The 18,536-nt window shown below is 37.7% G+C and overlaps 2 protein-coding genes across 8 annotated transcripts; one reads left to right on the forward strand and one right to left on the reverse strand.

Annotated features, from left to right (window-relative positions):
• Positions 1 to 494: 494 nt before the first annotated feature.
• On the forward strand, positions 495 to 3,408 carry LOC129302353 (uncharacterized). Its single transcript, XM_054941167.1, has 3 exons — positions 495 to 1,535; positions 2,300 to 3,130; positions 3,253 to 3,408. Exons 1-3 carry the CDS (start codon positions 1,403 to 1,405, stop codon positions 3,279 to 3,281), a joined length of 993 nt encoding a protein of 330 aa, XP_054797142.1. The 5' UTR covers positions 495 to 1,402; the 3' UTR covers positions 3,282 to 3,408.
• A 4,575-nt stretch (positions 3,409 to 7,983) lies between these two features.
• On the reverse strand, positions 7,984 to 18,252 carry LOC129302354 (receptor-like protein kinase ANXUR2). 7 transcript variants are annotated; one of them, XR_008591263.1, is made up of 4 exons: positions 18,096 to 18,252; positions 17,759 to 17,970; positions 14,442 to 14,526; positions 11,647 to 14,360 (listed from the first exon to the last, which is right to left on the reverse strand). XR_008591263.1 is itself a non-coding variant. In XM_054941169.1 (3 exons), exon 3 carries the CDS (start codon positions 8,969 to 8,971, stop codon positions 8,054 to 8,056), a length of 918 nt encoding a protein of 305 aa, XP_054797144.1. In that variant the 5' UTR covers positions 8,972 to 9,246; positions 17,759 to 17,970; positions 18,096 to 18,252; the 3' UTR covers positions 7,984 to 8,053. The 7 variants fall into 7 exon arrangements, 2 of the variants coding, with proteins under 2 accessions (XP_054797144.1, XP_054797145.1); XR_008591261.1 differs by having other exon boundaries at positions 11,647 to 14,365; XM_054941169.1 differs by lacking the exons at positions 11,647 to 14,360; positions 14,442 to 14,526 and adding an exon at positions 7,984 to 9,246.
• Positions 18,253 to 18,536: the final 284 nt, after the last annotated feature.

Genomic DNA, 18,536 nt, shown 5'->3' on the forward strand with positions numbered 1-18,536 from the left:
AAATACCCTAAAATATTTTGTGTAGTATTTTCCCCACTTAAATAATTAAATTAAAGCATTGGATACTCTGATATTAAATATCACAAATGTCTGTTTGGTGGGTACATATTATGGGACTTGTGGCGTGGGTCTTATTATTAATTTATTGATTTTTTCACACAAAATTAATTTATTGTTATTTAAGTACATCACTCTTCAATAAAGGCTTCACTTATGGCACCTGCTTCAAGCTCGAGTATGTCATTGACCCTGAGTTGTGCATCCTCAGCACCGGCACCATCAAGATCACCACCACCAACTTTTATCCACTCAACGACTTCTCCCCCTGACGTCAACAACACTGCCTAATCTTGTTCATGGCAATGAAAATAATGTCAACTGTGTTTGTTTTTTTCTCGATGATAATAATGTTGATGAATGCATGGTTTTGGACAATGACTCTTTATGACATTTTCTTCTATACTCTCAAGCTCACCCTCCCAAGATTTGGAGATTTGAACCATCTAATTTCTGCCACCATGAGTAGTGTCACACGTTATCTACGGTTCCTTGGTCAACTGAATTTAGATGTCTGCAAACTTGCCGTCAATCGCATCCCTTTCCCTCGACTGCTTCATTGTTGGCTTTGCTTTGCTCATATCTTGTGGGTCATAGCAGTATAAGGCTCTCACTATGCCTGAGTTGAATCAACAAATGTGGGAAAGCCTCCTCCAGAAACTTGCTTTGTTTCTGAAGAAAGAAACAGAGCAAGGCTTTGCTTGCAAAAATCATGCAGAAAATGCAAGAAGGAGAAGACTGAAGCAGTGTGTAGCAAAAAATGCAAGATCCCTGGAGAGAGCTCTGATAACAATGAAGTCAAGGAGTGTGGAGGGAGATCAAGAGGAAGAAAAAGACTGAAGAAGTGAAGGATCTCTCCACTCTCAGAGGATTTTAAGTGGGAGACAAAGGAGGAGTCTTCTTTGAAGGAAGCCATGTGAAGAGTTGCTTCTTCCATTAGAGAAGCCACGAAGCTTTTCTTGTCTGGTTTTGGGGATGCGCCTGGGAGGTTTTGAACGGTGGTTTTTGGAGAGACATGATGAGGTGACATGAGAAGATTAATGGGAGAAATGCAGAACAATGAAGGATTAGAAGCCATGTTTTTTGATTCTTTTGATGATGATGTAGATGGAATTAATGGAAGAGGAGGGAGAGGAAAGGTTTGGTTTTTAGAGAGAGAATGGTCGGTTTGTCTGTTTCTTTTGCCGGAGATCTTCCTTCATGGCGTCACTCATAGATTGTTCAGTATGGTGAGATTGAGGAATGCAAGGCTGTCATCTTAGCGTGGAGAAGTGGCACTTGAAAGGCGTTGAATCAACGTGCCGTTGTCTGGATTGGTGCGGTGAGCTTGGAGAAGTCGCCGGGGATGGGGATGACGCCGTCGTCTTCGCGTCTGGGCTCGGTCGTGGGCGTCGTCTCCCTTCTTGCTCACAGCGCCGTATCTTCTGGCTCACGTGCACGACGTTCCTCTGGTTCTCTTAGTTCGCGGCGTGGTGGCTGTAAGTCACTCCATGAACGCCGGCGGCATGTCCCTCTTGCGGCTGGAGAAGACCCAGGAAGAGGGTTAGGAACCGGATCCTAGGGATCCAGTTCCACGAGTTCTGGGCCCATTTTTGATTGGGCCCAGATCTGATACAAAAAAAAAATGTTTTAGTTAATTGCGTTCCAGCCTCAGTTTAATTTACCTCCTTTGGCCCATAATTTATTAAATTTATGAATTATCCCCATGATATTTCTATAAATTACATATTAGTCCCTTAACTTCCAGAATTGCAATTTTGACCCAAATCTCTTCCAGAATTACCTATTTGCCCCTGATTAATTTTAAAATTTCACTTAAGTCCCAAATTTGTTCCCTAATTCCCAAAAGACCTTAAGGACTTTTAAAATTATTTTGTTTTGTCCTAAAGTCATAGAGTTTATGACTTTGTAAATTATTGATGATGTTTAGGATCTTGTAGCATTGATAATGGACATACCCCATAGGTATGACATTATTAATGTGATTTTGATGGTTGGCTTTGAGAATAGGCTAATAGCACTCCTTTAATGTATTAGATATTTATTGTACCCTATAGGTATGGAAATGTTTAATGCATTATTTTGTATGGACTTTTGCGTGAGCTAAATCTTTACGGTATATGAGCCTTCTTGGTGCATGGTTATAGTTGCATAATTGATAATCGCTTGTTGGGAATTCTGTTTTATAATTATGTTGTGCACGCATAATTAATATTTCCCATTTTCTGTTTTGCGATTTCAGTTTCTGCTTTTATGCAACTATCCTTTGTGAAGGCTCTTAATGGGACTAACTATGATGACTGGAAAGAGTCTCTCAATATGTATCTGACTATTTCTGAGAAAGATTTAGCTCTGAGAGAGCCCAAGCCTGCGGATCTCTCTTCCGAGTCCAGTACTTCTGAAATAGCCTTCCATAAACAATGGAGTGAGTCCAACCGGATCTGTCCAGCGATCATCAAGTACACAATTGAAAAGGGAATTAGGGACAGCATTCCTGAAAATGATACTGCAGTGGAGTACTTGAAAGCCATTGGTAACAAATACAAGAAGCTTGACAAGACTCAAAAGAACTACTATCTGTCACTTCTTGACAATACTCGATACGACGGAGTTTCTGGTGTCAGGGAGCACATTCTGAAGCTTGTTCATTACTATAACAAGCTTAAGTCATATGGGATTGATTTGGGTGAAAGTACCTTGGTTTACCGTGTTCTTCAATCACTGCCATCAGAGTACGCATTCTTGAGGACTTCATACAACTCACAAGAAGCTGAATGGTCTGTTGACCAGATGATATCGATAGACACTCAAGAAGAGGAAGCTATAAAGAAGAATTCCTCTCACTCAATAAACTATGTCTCCCATGGCTCTAGCAGCAAATCTGGAGGGTCACATAAGAAAAAGGGGAAGAAGTATGATGCCCCAAAGCCTAATAATCCAACCTTTAAGAAGGATGGTGATAAGAGTGAGAAGTCGAGGAAGAAACCCTTTAAAGGGTTATGCAATTATTGCAAGAAACCGGGACACATTAAAGCTAATTGCTTCAAATTGAAGAACAAACAAGAAAGTGAAGGTACAACTCTTCAAACTGCCCCTCTAGCTCTAGTTTGTTTTGAATCTAACACCATTGAAACTTCCTTTGACTCATGGTGGCTGGATTCTGGTGCCACTGTACATGTTGTGAATTCTCCACAGGGGCTAAGAAACCAGAAGGTTCCAAGTGAGGCACAGAGGTCAGTCTTTGGCATAGCAGGGAGTAAGGCATCGGTTGAATGCATTGGAACTATTTCTTTGTATTTAAATTCTGGTCATGTTTTACATTTGAACAATGTAGTTTATGTACCTTCTGCGAAGAGGAATTTAATTTCAACTTCTGCATTGGATATTTGTGGCTATTCATTCTTCCAAGGAAATGGGAAAAATAACATTTGTTTTGATTCCATTAATGTTGGTGTTGCTTCCTTGATATATGGTTTATATCGATTGAATGATTGGTCACTTGAACTTCCTAATCTTCATGTCAATACTGCTATTGGGCATAAACGTCAAAGGCCCAATGATAATTCCTCTATGTTATGGCATCGTCATTTGGGTCATATCTCTAGAGAGAGATTGAAACGCATGATCAAGTAAGGTGTCTTACGAGACCTTGATTTCTCAGATTTTGAGACTTGTGTTGACTGTATAAAGGGAAAATTCCCTGCTAGAGCTAGAACCAAAGGGGCAAAGAGGTCTGAAAATACTTTAGACCTAATCCATACTGATATCTGTGGACCTATCACGCCTCCGGCTATGGGTGGTTTCAGATATTTCATCACCTTCACGGATGATTACTCTCGTCATGGATGGATTGAACTCTTGCGTGAAAAGGGCAAGTCCCTTAATGCATTCAAGACCTTTAAAGCAGCAGTTGAATTGAAATCTGGCAAGTTGATCAAGTGTGTGAGATCTGATAGAGGAGGAGAATTTTATGGGAGATATACTGAGACTGGCAGGAACCCTGGGCCATTTGCTTTGTACCTTTAAGAGCATGGCATTAAAGCTCAGTATACTATGCCTGGCACCCCGCAGCAAAATGGGGTTGTAGAAAGGCGAAATCGTACTTTCATGGATATGGTTAGGAGTATGATCAGTCACTCCTCACTGTCAAAATTCTTATGGGGTGATGCACTCAAAACTGCTATTTATATTTTGAATCAAGTTCCTAGCAAGTCAGTTCCAAAGACTCCATATGAGTTGTATTTTGGAAGAACTCCTGCGCTGAAGCATATGCGAGTTTGGGGTTGTAAAGCACAGGTAAAACCTTACAATCCACAACAGATGAAGCTTGATGCTAAAACTGTTGATGGTTTCTTTATTGGCTATTGCATCGGATCTCGTGGGTACAGATTCTATTGCCCAAATCACACTACTAGGGTAATTGAATCTGATCGAGCTTACTTCTTTGAAGATGCCTTAGACAGTGGGAGCTCTGTGCCTAGGCATATTACCTTGCATGACGAAAGTAGTATTTGCCTATGCCTATCTTGACAACTCCTCATGTTGACAGAAATAATGCCGTGGATCAGAATGAAGCTCAAGATGAACCACCTTTAGAGCGTGATAGGGACATGGTTGTTGAACCGAGACGGTCCCAAAGGGTTCGCAGGTCTGCTATTCCAGATGATTACATGGTATATTTGTAGGAGTTTGATTCAGATGCTATTAATAGCTTAGACCCAATGTGTTACCAGGAGGCCATTTCTAGCTCGCATTCTTCTGAATGGTTGGAGGCTATGAGTAAAGAAATTGCCTCTATGTATCGCAATCACGTATGGGAGCTTGTAGAGCTACCAAAAGGGTTTAAACCAGTGGGTTGCAAGTGGGTCTTTAAAACAAAACGAGGAGCTAGGGGTGAAATTGATAGATATAAAGCCAGACTTGTAGCTAAAGGCTATAACCAGAAAGAAGGTATTGATTACACAGAAACCTTCTCTCCAGTATCCACCAAAGATGCTTTTAGAGTAGTAATGGCTTTAGTTGCACAGCTTGATCTTAATCTTCACCAGATGGATGTCAAGACTGCGTTCTTGAATGGCGATTTGTATGAAGAAGTCTACATGACACAACCTGATGGTTTTGTTGAATCCGGTAAAGAACATCTAGTGTGCAGATTAAAGAGATCCATCTATGGGTTAAAACAAGCCTTTAGGCAGTGGTATCTGAAATTTGATGAAGTTATCACCTCTCTTGGTTTTGTTGAGAATGTCTCAGATCAGTGCATCTATCAAAAGTTTGATGGGAACAATTTTGCCATTCTTGTTCTCTATGTTGATGATATCTTATTAGCCAGCAATTCAATAAATTTTCTCAATGAGATAAAGCACCTATTGTCTTGCCATTTTGACATGAAGGATATGGGTGAAGCCTCCTTTGTTCTTGGGATACAAATTCATCGTGATAGATCTCGTGGTATTCTTAGTTTATCACAGGCCACTTATATTGAGCGGGTACTTAAGAGATTCAAAATGGATTCATGTTCTCCTTCACCTGCTCCTGTACAAAAAGGTGAGCTGTTGTCAAAGTCACAATGTCCCAAGGATGATAAGAAGAGGGCTGAAATGAGAAAGATACCATACGCTTCCGCTGTCGGCAGCCTTATGTATGTTCAAGTGTGTACTCGACCAGATATAACCTTTGCCATTGGAGTACTGGGTCGATACTTAAATGATCCAGGTCCGGATCATTGGAAGGCTGCTAAGAAAGTTATGAGGTATCTTCAAGGTACAAAGAATTATATGTTGACTTACAGAAGGTCAAATTCTCTTGAGGTTGTTGGGTATTCTGATTATGACTTTAAGGGATCAGAAGATCTTGAGATTGTTGGCTTTTCAGATTCAGATTTTGCCTCTTGTCTAGATGATCGTAAATCCACGACTGGCTATATTTTCATGTTGTCTGGAGGAGCTGTCTCTTGGAAGAGTGTGAAACAGACACTTACGGCAATTTCATCTATGGAAGCTGAGTATATTGCTTGCTTTGAGACTACACATCACGCTATATGGCTGAGGAAGTTGATATCTAGCATGCACCTAGTTGAGTTAATATCACGTCCTCTAACCATTTATTGTGATAACAAATCTGCAGTATACTATGCTAACAATCACAGAAATTCCAGTCGTACAAAGCATTTTGATATCAAACTTATGTTTGTGAAAGAGAAAATTGCTGAGTCTCAAACCCGTGTGGTACACATTCCTGGCACGCAGATGCTTGCAGATCCGCTGACTAAGGGCTTACCTGTAGAAGTTTTTCAAAATCATATAACTTGTATGGGTATTATGAATTCCTTTGATGCCCTAGTTTAGTGGGAGTTTGAGAACCTTCTTCGTTGCAATTTCTCTTTAGGCTTTGTTTTCTTCTGTGAGTTATGTTCAGTTCAGTTAGATGCGTCTATATCATTTGTATCCCTATAGGATTCAATGATTCTGTTGTGATACGCTATGCATGTCACTTGTTTCTCCATAGGAATCAGTGATTTATGTTGTTATCTTACTGAGCTGTGTTTGAAATAAAATTTCATATTTTACTCAGATTATGAGATATCATATCACTTGTTTCCCCATAGGATTCAGTGATTTTGTGGAGTTTCATTTTCTGAATTTGTTTGTGGCTTGTTTATATAACTTGCTTAATTAATGCAATTCAAGTGGGAGATGTTTGGAATATTATTTATGAATTAGCATTAATTAATAAGCCTAATAAATTGGTCCTTATGATCTTGTGTGGACTGTGATAGGTGGACCACACAAGTGAGCCCAATGGGCAGAGGCTCAACCCACAACCTAGTAGCCGTCAGTTATTTCCTATCTCTTAACTGACTGAGTCAGAGATAATAGATAATATAATTATTTAATTATTTAATAAGGCGATTACCGATTTGATCTATATAAGACGATTAGTCGGTAACCACAAACACACGACTCATTTTCTTCTACTTCCATTGTCTCTGAACTCTCTGAAAGCTCTGGGGACTTGAGGGTTGTGTACTTGCCTATACTCGAGGTAATCGAGATCTCTTTAGCATTCATGGATTCTTCAGGTACGTATGAATTACTTTATTCTATCATATTATTATTATACATATGAATTGAGATATTAGATTTAACAGGGTTTCATTGTGGAATATTTTATAATAAAAAATATAATGGGGCTCACCACGTCATAGAAAATGAGGCCTACTATGAATGTTTGTGATATTTAACGTTAAAATACTTGATGTTTCAATTTAATTAATTAAGAGGTGAAAATGCTATACAAAATATTTTAAAATATTGGATGCTCTCTCAAAAAAACTTTAAAGGAAAAATATACGTTTATCCTAGATAATATATCATAACACTTCCATTCAAAATTACGATATCTTTGAGTTTGTAACAACTTGCATTGATTAATTTGAAGAATAAATCTCAATATATCTTAAAAAGATTCCCTTGAAGTCAAGATGCTGTTGAATTTATAACAACTTGTATTGCTCAAAATGATTCTCTTATACATAAATAATCACTAAACAAAATCTTGAAATGATTTTCAAAAGAGATGAATCAGTTAGTAAAAAAATTAAAAAGTGATTTTTAAAAATAAATCACTAAGTAAAAAAATTCCAAATGATTCTCTTACAATGATCCTTGACAGAAAATTTAATTAGGAGTGATTATTTGAATGAGATTTGAAAATGTGTCATATATGAAAATTTATTATATATTGACCATCCTAATAATAACTAATGAATATTATAATAATAACTAATAAATAAAAAATATTCTTTAAATTTCAATTTAATAAATTTTAATAAATAGTATCTAAATAGAATAAATCTTAATAAATCCAAGATGCCCTTGAATTTATAACAACTTTTATTGTTTAATCTAAAAAATAAATCTCACTATATCCTACTAATCAATATAAGAGGACAATTATACTAAATATAGGAAGAAAACATGGGACGGTAGAAAGATTAAAAGAAAAAACAGAGAAAATGAAGGAGAAAGAAAGTTAAATCAAGAAAGCGTGGGGCATCTGCTTCCTGTTGTGGTTGCAATGCACGTTCCAGCTGCACTTCAACTTGACCCATGTCTGGCCTCGCATCCGGATCTCCACTCAAGCAACTTGCTGCAATATCTATGTACAATCTCCAACACTCTGGTGCTATCTCTCCTACCAAACTAGGGTCAATTATTTTCCCAATATTTCCCTTTTCCTCAAGATTCCTGAGTACTCCCTCAGCCATAGCATGGGAAATTAGTGATACGACACCGTTCCAATTATCTGTACTTTCTGTAGCAGTCCGTACTTCCTCAGCTGTGTTTTTGAAAGATGGCGAAGCATGTTTATCCTTACCCTCATTCTTCTTCTCCTGATCATACTCTTCATCAGTTATCATCAGAATTTGCGAGAGTGTTTCTCTGCTTATTAGTTCTAACAAAAACATTCCAAAACTAAAGACGTCGCATTTACTTGACACCTTATTATTAATAATATACTCAGGGGCCATGAATCCCACGGTGCCTCTGACTCTTTTCACCTCCTTGGCCTTATCCTTGGATGAATATTTTGGTCCTTTTAATGAAAGCCCGAAATCTGAGAGTTTGGGATTCCAATGCTCGTCCAAAAGAATGTTCTGTGATTTTACATCACAATGGACGATGGTGCCCTTGGTTCCTACGTGAAGGTAGTGTAGTGCACGCGCTATTCTTATGCTGATCTCTAGCCTTGTCTTCCACAAGAGTGCTGGTGAGTTGCTATCCCTTTCGCGAAGTTGATGGTGGAGGGATCCATTAGGCATGTACTCATACACCACCATCATTTCATCTTTAAATTCATCGTCGCAAAATCCAAGGAAGGACACCAGATTCGGGTGGTGTAGCTGGCACATAAACACGATCTCGTTCACGAACTCGGAACGCTCTCGGATGGAATCTCGACGCTTCACTGCAATTTCTATTGGTTGACCATCGATCGAGATGTGACCTCTGTATACATTACCAAGACCTCCTTTACCGATTGTTCGGCTTTCATCAAAGTTGTTGGTTGCTACTCGAAGTTGGGAAAGAGAGAAGCGGTGGGAAAGCTCTTCTACGGTGGCCGAAGGTCTTTTAGTAGAAGCAGATGCTCGAAAGCACTGGTCAGGAATCCCATTGGAGCGGTGGTCTGCAATTGAAGTGGCGTACGTATATGGTGAGGATGAAAGAAGGAAATTTAGAAGCCACTTGCATTATTACATCCTCGCAATAATAATGATGAGGATGTACACAATAAAAATCCCCGGATAAAAGGAAAATTTTTCTTAATTAAAATGTAATGACACGAAAAGAAAGTCAAGCACGTGCAGGTAGGAGTATTGATTTCGAAAAAGATAAAAAGGTTATGTAGTCTACTCTCAACTCATAATTCACAAGTTGCTTTGTTTGAATTTTATTGTTAATATGAGAACTTTATTTATAGACCATGTTTAAGTATTTTCATAAGTGTTTTTTAAATACTGGAATATGTATTGATCCAAATAAGTTTTTAGGATTCAACCTCACTTTTTTTTTGTAAATAAAAAAAATTCAAAGATGATAGAGTAAGCAACCGTGATTTAATCACAAAACACGAATAAGAGGAAAGCTTGTGAGGGAAGCAATAATGAAACATGCATGCAAGAAGATGTAGAGACAAAAGTCGTCGTCGTCGTAATGGATGATCGATTCTCATTAAAACTTTAATGACAACAATATCGTGGACACATCGCAAGGCATGCTGGCACGCCCAAATAAAAAATAAAGTAAAATAAAATTCTCCAATAATTTTACAGTATACATCAATCGAGTCATCTTTGTTTCTCCTTAAAAATAATAGAAGTACGCTTGGTCAGGATAAAATAATAGAAGGGGGTCCAAGCGTACACGGATTCGGACCCTGACCACTAGATTAATCTTATGGTTGGAAGAAGTACCGGTGTAAAATTAATTAATTTACTAGTTACCAAAAGTTTTTTGCCAAGACTCCACATCTTCTTAAGTCTCTGAAGGCGACAAGCCAGCTATATCAACGACCACAGATTTGTTAGCTACTTGAAGAACAAAATCGAAAGATTGAATCCCAATAACATTCATACCCATGTACGGGAGGAGACAAACACAAATAAGCAAGCATCACCACTACCCAAGCGGTAAGTTCTTCTTATGTATGCGAACGTCAAGTGCTCTGGGTTTTATCTCAAGGTCAAAGGTTGTGAATATCACAATTATCTTTGTGACATCGAAGAAAATTGTGTAAATAAAGAACGGAAGATCAATAGACGGGTGAGGGCCGCGGTCCGGCCATTACCCAGACACCTTACCGGCTCGTTTTTAGCTTTGGACCGTTTGAAGAGTTGCCCCGGGTTGAGACGTTCAGAAACAGCTTCTGAACAGGGAACCAGATTTGAGCCGGGAAACGGAGCCGATTGAAGGAAACCAGAAGGCCAAAATAGAAGAGGGAGAAAAGGGGAAGGAAAAGAATTAAAACTGGACAGAAAAAAAGAAGGGAATATGAAAGGAGAGAAAAATACACATATCTCTCAATTAAAAAAAAAAAAAACAGAGAGAACTTACCAAGAGTCTATGATGAGAACGCAGCGACGTTGAACAAAGAATACCAAAAAGGCAATCCCGACGGCCCAAAAAAAAAAAAAACGTGAGGGTAAAAAAGAAACGAAGCTAGATATAAAACATGAGGAGACTAGTCAACGGCCAAAAGAAACTCTCACATGGATGCCAGATGGACAGCTGTCCAACGGTCACTCTTAGTTTTTTGCATATGATTGTACTAACTTTAATTATTGGGACTTCACAAGGATTAATTAACTTAAATTAAATTTTAATTAATTTTAAAGTATTAAATTTTAAAAATTTATAAATTTAACTCTTAACTTTATAATTTTATTACAATGAATTTTATTTTAATGAATTTATTTATTTTTTATTTATATTAAAATTTAAAAATTAAATTATAAATTTATCATAATAAAATTACACAATTAAAAATTAAATTTATAAGTCCTTAAAGTTTGGTACTTTAAAATTAATTAAGACTTATTTAAATTAATTAATTTCTTTGGATCCTATATATCATTTTCCTTTAATAATTTTTAATTATTAATATACTTTGATCTTACCAAAAATACCAGCAAAAAGAAGGGAGAATGATCATTAAATTCCAAAATTTTGAATTAATAATAATTCTCAATAATTTTTTTAAAAAAATTTATTAAAAATATTCATCCAGATAATCATAAATTTAAGAGTTTTAATTATAAAAAATATTTAAGTGTTAAATTATAAATAAATATTTAAAAATAAAATATAACTTACATTGAAGCAAAAGTTTTTGTTTACAACTATTTAAATTGATATTTTTAATTAATTTATAAATTTTTTTATGAGAACTTAACTATAATTAATTATGTCGTGGGATCTAACTACCAGTCTTCCCAAAAAGAAACATTGAAATAAAAAATAAGATGAAATGGTTTTTCACTTTTTACATGCAATGCTTTGACGAGAATTGAAATGCGTCCCCGGGGAATACTGAAGTTTTGCTTTTGGTCAGTTTAATTACCAGACCACGTGTATTCATCATCTTGTTCAAGACTCAAATTTCAAATGCAATAAATATATTGAATCCTAGATGAATGAACTCAATACTCTCCTAGTGAGAGAAACCCTGCCTTCTCTATGAGAACACTCCTTTTTGAGTGCCCTTTGTCTTCCTTGCTTCCTCTTTTTGTCACTTTTTTTCACACTGGTGTTCTTCTCCTTGCCTACTTGCCTTTATTTTCCTGGTTCTTCTAGCCTTAATCATTTGGGCTCAGTTTCTACTTTCTTCCCTTTTCTCATTGGTGCTACTTTTGTGTGGTTCTTGAATCTGGTCTCTAATTATTTCGGCTCTGCTCCCTGCACCAATAAGCTCTTTCTTTCTTTCTCTCTTTCTTTCTTTGTTTTTTTTTTTTTTGGTTTCTGGTTACTTGATTTGTGTTCTTTTTCTCCTAGATTTTGTTGTTTTTTTTCAGATCTTCATTTATTATGCTCAGCTCGTGCTCTGAACTACTGATCATAGATGCTTTAGTGCTTCATTGACAGTTTTTGGTATTCTATCTTCTTTCGGAAGTGATCGTTTCAGATTCTGAAGTTATGAGGCTCTGCTTATTTAAGGGAGGTCAAGTCTCCTTCTTTTCATCACGCCTTTCGCTTATGCTTTCTCGCCTCTGCTTATCTCCTCTGTTTCTCCAAATTTCTAGTCAAGCTTTCGCCTTTTTCTCTCGTACTCTTCTTTACTCCTGGATTATTTCTCCCGTCTATGGTGGCTCGCATTTTTCAGCCTTCACTGCGTTTTAGGCCTCATGCTTTTGCTCGACCGAGTTTCTCTCTGGCCTCTTGTGCCTATTGTTGTGGTGATAGATGCTCATATGTACTCGTTGAGATCTCTTTCAAGAAAGCTTAGGAGGGCTTGGTTACTTCAAGACAGTTTTAGAACTGAGGGGAGGATTAGTTGCTTCTTTCTGATCAGCTTCAATAATCAGGAGGACAGAAATTTTGTTATGGATAATGGGCCTTGGTCCATTCAAAACTCTCCGCTTGTAGCTGACCACTGGTGTCCCAACATGCATTTAAGTGAGTGAGTTGTCGGTTATTTCCCCATCTGGGTCCAATTCTGGGCCATTCCTCTGGAGTACCACAATGAGATGGTGGCTAATACCTTAGGAGACATAGTGGGCGAAACGGTTTTCCTTCATGATCATACTGATTATTCAAGTTCTCTGAACTTTCTTAGAGTCCGAGTTTTGATTAATCCCCGCTTACCACTTATTCAACGTATTAGAGTCAACCTTGACTCAGGGATTTCCTTTGAAGTTGAATGCATTTATGAAAAAATCTTTAGACATTGTCATTTCTATCGGATCATTGGTCACACTCAGCAAGAATGTCCTAGAACAGTGCATCAGGCCTTCCACGGTTTCAACTGGGTACATGCAAGAACAGTCAGAAGGTTCAGTAATCATTTCCAATGTTTCTTTGACTGAGGCCCCCTAGCAAGTGATTGGCATGAATGGATCAGGAACAACCGGCAGAGAGGCACTTCTAGGATTCGCTTTTTCAGACATGCAAGGCCAGGATATAGAATCTATGAAACTCTTCCAGAACATGTCCTCATCAATGATGCTGGTCCTAATCATCTTTTCTTTCACCTAGATGATGAAGACTCTTCAGATTCAGAAAATCAGGGAGGCCTCCCTCATGAGGAAATGGCTGAGCCAACTTTTTCGCAACAGGATAATCAGCCTTTTTCAGCTGCAGTTCCACCCGATGATTGATCTCAAATTAATACCATGGTGAATGAAATGTTGGATGAGGATTTTGTGGTTATTCAAGATCAATATGCCTCTTTTCTATCCAAATCTGACAATGCGAGATCTAATATTGAGGAGGGTAGCCCTCTACCCAATCCAGAGAAACTTCCACAGCCTGAGACTCAACCTCTCTTTACAGATGCTAGAAATCCTCTTGAAGAAACGTTGGTGATGAAGGAAGTTTGTCGGAAGAGGGAAGCAGATGTAAACCATCTAGTTGATGTTGCTCCAATTTTCGATCAAAGGAGCTTGGAGGTTGGTCTGCCTTGCCAATTTGGAAATATGATTACTTTGGGTACAGAATTAATAAAAAAAGAAGGTTGAATGATAGTCTGGATTCTCTTAAAGCCGAAGTTGATGAATTCGCTAGGCGCATTTTCTCTAATTTGGGTAAGAGGGTTGAGATACCACCTGATTTTTAAAAAGTATTATCCACTCTGGTTCTGATCCTCATTTCATAAAATCTTCCAAATGGTTTTTGCTGGACAACAAACCCCCAATTCCTTTGGTGTTAGTTAACAGTTGGAGGAATAACTGTGACAATTATGGTCGGTTTAAGATTGGTTTCGGCCTCTGAACTATGAACTCTTTGAAAAGGCATTTCAAACTAGTAATATACTGTTTTATGATTTGAGTGAGCATGGAGGATTTGCGTTCTCACCTACTGCAATTATGGATGGACCACATTGGCTTATTTATTTTTCTTATGTTCTAGATGTCAGCTCAGCAATTTATACTTCCTTGGATCAAGTTACTGCTCCTATTGCTGATCAAGCTCTGGCACCTACTCAGAATTGTGAGACTGCTCCATCATTCCAGGATCCACTACCTTATCTAAACAACTCCTCTCTCTTGGAGGCTTTCAACTTGAATTTGGAACCTTCAAGTCCGCCTGGTCTGAAAAAAAAGAAAGCTGTTAGAAGACCATTTAGTTTTTGAGAATTCTAACAAGAGATTGAAGCTTATCATTGACCTGTCTATTCCAGCAGAGGCTCAGGAAGCTGCCTGTGAAAAGCTTCCCAGGGTGCATAAGGATCATTTGCTGGAACTGTCGCGGCCTGCGTAAGGCCATGGCAGTTCAAAGGGTTAGGCAGTTAGTTTCATCCTATAGGCTTGATTTAATCTTTTTATCTGAAAATAAGGTGGAACTTTCTGTCGCTAGTAACTTGCTTTCTACTTTTGGTTTAATAATTATGTGGGGCTAGATGCTATTAAAAAAGGGGGAGGCATTATAGTTGCCTGGAATAATTGCCTTGATGTTCACATCCTTTATTGTACCCCTTCTGTAACCCATGTAATGCTGCGCTATCATGATGAGTTACAGGAAATTAGACAGTTCGGGCCATGTTTCACCTGGTCTAACATGAGAAAAGGGCTTGCTAATGTTAAAGAACGATTGGATATGGCAGTCAGCAATGTCCTTTGGTTAAACTCATATCCTCATTCCAATGTTAGAACCCTTGCTCTTGCAGCCTCAGATCATTCTCCAATTCTTTTCTCTACCTTCATTGAACATCACAGAGGTAAATTTAAACGGTTTGAGCCTTATTGGTACAATCTAGGAAATTGCAGTGAAGTTATAGCTTAGAGTTGGGGTCAACATTCCACTGGGTCTCCAGGCCTTAGGCTAAAATGTAAACTGAATAGAACTCTGAACTCTTTATTTCATTAGAGTCAAGGCAAGGTTGGTAATTTTAGATGGCGTATTAAAACTCTGGAAAAGGAAATTTTAGATATTACTGAGAAACTTTCTATTGGAAATTTACATTCTGATGAGCTAAATGCTTTGCTTAGAAAGAAAAAACATGATTTGGAATTTTTGTATGACCGTGAGCATAGCTATTGGCAGCAAAGAACTAAAATTCGGTGGCATTAGGAGGGAGAGAGAAAAACCAAGTACTTTCATTCAATAGTAAGCAGGAGAAAAATGAAAAATTTTGTTTAGGCTCTTCAAAGGGAGGATGAAACATGGACTTATAACCAACAAGAAATTCAGAACATGGCCTTTAATCATTTTTAGAGTATCTTATCAAGTACTAATAATGGTGATGTTGAAGCACTTATCAGAGAAATGAGAGATTTATCTCTTCCAACCCTATCTGAAGAGGAAGTTAGCATCCTTTTATCCCCTATTACTTTGGAAGAAGTTAAAAGAGCAGTTTTTGAGTTGCCTAAGGATAGTGCGGCTGGACAAGAGGGATATCACGCAAGGTTGTTTCAGAGTCACTGGGATATTGTCAATTATGATATTTCTTTCTATGGCAACTTCCTTCTGGAACACAGGATATCTTCTTACTGCTTTGAATAAATCATATATCACATAGATCCCTAAAGACAAGACAGTACAAACTAAGATCTGCGACCAATTAGTCTGTGCAATGTAACCTATAAAATTATCTCCAAGATCTTGTGCAATAGGCTTCAACAAATTCTATTGCGTCTTATAACTCCCTTCAAGAGTGCTTTTTTAAAAGGGAGGTTAATATCAGATAATATTCTTCTTGTATGGGACATCATGAACAAAATTCACTCTTCTGGAAAGGGAAGGAAAAATCTAGCAGCCTTAAAAATAGGCTTCTCAAAAGCATTTGACCGACTTTCCTGGTGTTTTATTGAGGCTATTCTTAAATTGATGGGCTTTCCAATTGAATGGATTAAATTGATCATGGCTTGCATATCGTCTGTGTCCTACCAGATTCTTTTACATGGTCAACTGTCTCAATCTTTCACTCCTTCCTGTGGTATTCGCCAAGGTGATCCCTTGTCTCCCTACATCTACATCCTTTCATCTAATGTCTTATCTTGCATAATTAAGCTTTACCACGACAGTGGAAGATGGGAAGGAATTAAAATATGCTCTCTAGCTCAACCAATATCTCACCTTCTTTATGCTGATGATTCAATGCTTTTCTTTGAATGCACTGACAATAGTATTGCCTCTGTGAAGGAAGCTTTAGATCTATTTTGTAGGGGGTCTGGACAAAGAATAAATCATGAAAAGTCTAACATTGTTTTTAGTCCTAATGTGTCTATTCAGAATAAGTTAGCCATTGCCGCTTTTCTAGGGGTGAATATTACTGAGAAGCTTGGGAAGTACTTAGGTACTGGGGTTGACGCAGGGAGGAATAAAGATCATATTTACCAGCATATTGTTAACTCGGTTCAAAAAAGGATTTGCTCTTGGAAAGGAAGGCTTCTATCTAAGTCCTCGAGATTAGCTTTGATTAAGTCTATGTTATCTTCAGCCAATATCTACCAGTTATCATGTTGTAAACTTCCCATTAAATATTGCAAGCTAATTGATTCTATGTGTATTGATTTTTTCTGGGGAACTAATGATGGGAAGAAGCGAATGCATCTCGTTCACAAGGATGCTGTTTTCACCCCTAGAAGGAATGGTGGTCTAGGTATTAGGCCTTTGCATTAGGCAAATATGTCCCTTCTAGCTAAGCAATTTTGGAGAATTCTTGATTCACAATCCGGCTAATTGTTGGCTGGAACTTTAAGAACTAATTATTTTGATTTAAACAAGGAGCAAATTTTCAAGGTTCCATACAACTCCTCTTGGTTTTGAAAGGGCATAAAGGACAGTGCACATTTGATTGTCCCTAAGCTAAAATGGAAAGTTGGTAATGGCCAAAAAATTCCTATTGATCATCCTTTATGGTGGCCTAGATTAGGTGGAAAAAAGGAGACAGAGTAGGCTCTAATGTTGCTTTAAGTTCTATTTCAGATCGTATCTCTCACTCTGTGAACCCGTGGTGTCCCTCTCACTGGAATCTACCTGTTCTTGAGATTCACTACGAGCCTTTTGTGGCTGAGTGTATAAAGAATACCACAATTTCCTTTACAGATATTCAGGATAGAATTATTTGGAATGGAAATTCTCAGGGTTGTTATACTTCAAAAGATGGTTTCAATTTGCTTTTAGAAGAGGCTATTTCTCATAGGACTACTAATAATGAATTATGGTCCTTTCTCTGGAAACTAGATTGTTCTCCAAAACACCTGCTCTTAATTTTGGAAGTTGATTTACAATTCCCTTCCTGTTGGGCAAACCCTAAAGGAGCATCACTTGCAAAACAATTCCCTTTGACCCTTTAGATGTTCCACTGAGGAATCGCTTGATCACATCTTCCTTCACTGTTCCCTAATTAAAGCTGTTTGCTTTGGGTCGCTGGGCATAAGGGCGGATGATCTCAATTCTTCTAATATTAGGTCTTGGCTCCCCGCTTTCTTATTACAGATCAATAAAATGGGAGATTTTATGCTTCTGAAAAAAATTATTACCTTAGTCAACCTGATCTGATGGAAAAGAAATCTGGCTTCACATAAGGCTTTAGACCTGAACCCTGAAGGACTCATTTCAGATCTCAATGCGTGGCTTCAATATTCAGATGTTATCAGGCAAACAGCTCTAGTAAAATCTCCGCCCACAGCTATTAGTTCTGATTTTTTTAAATTGTCCAATTGCTGTGCACGTGTATCAGAATAGCTGGACTCTGGTTTAGAAAAAAGAAATTTGCTAGTAAGAATCAATGGTATTGCTTGATAAGAAAAGGAGGCACCAGTCTATAGATATTTCCTTTCTCAGATTGGTTCATGCGAAGTCGCAAATTTGACTTACCTTATGTTACTCGAGCAGCTCTTAACTGGATATCTATCTTTGCTAGAGAGAACTAGATTTCCTTGGCTTCAATAGGATTAGTGGGCTTTTGGAAGAATCTTCACAGAAGCAAACTCTCAAAGAAAACGAAATTTGATGATGTTGTTGTTTGGCAGGACATTATCTCTCTCCTTTCCCATTTTGAATATGGACTCTCCTTTTCTTTTTTCTTTTTTTTCTCTCCACTTCCCCCATCTTTACCTTTCATTAATTTTTTTTTTAAAATATTTAATAAAATAATGTCAAGGGTAGAGATGGGAGAAATGAAGATAAAAGAAGAGTACGAAAAAGAGAGTCCCCTCTCCTCCTTTTTACCTGTCAGTCTGATGCCTTTTTCTCCTTTTCTTTTTCGCCTGGCTGTACTTTTATAAACCTTGTGTAATCTTTTTTATTTAGTTGTTA

Source organism: Prosopis cineraria, unplaced genomic scaffold (assembly GCF_029017545.1).
Source record: "Prosopis cineraria cultivar Desert tree isolate PC_DT_omini unplaced genomic scaffold, ASM2901754v1 PC2, whole genome shotgun sequence".
Classification (NCBI taxonomy): domain Eukaryota; kingdom Viridiplantae; phylum Streptophyta; class Magnoliopsida; order Fabales; family Fabaceae; genus Prosopis; species Prosopis cineraria.

Bases quoted from the DNA above. Each gene is read 5' to 3' on its own strand.
- LOC129302353 (XM_054941167.1), top strand. From the start codon at position 1,403: ATGGGGATGACGCCGTCGTCTTCGCGTCTGGGCTCGGTCGTGGGCGTC. The intron at 1,536-2,299 runs GTAAGTCACTCC...TTGCGATTTCAG, and splicing joins TAGTTCGCGGCGTGGTGGCT to TTTCTGCTTTTATGCAACTA. The intron at 3,131-3,252 runs GTACAACTCTTC...AATTCTCCACAG, and splicing joins GAACAAACAAGAAAGTGAAG to GGGCTAAGAAACCAGAAGGT.
- LOC129302354 (XM_054941169.1), bottom strand. From the start codon at position 8,971: ATGTGCCAGCTACACCACCCGAATCTGGTGTCCTTCCTTGGATTTTGC.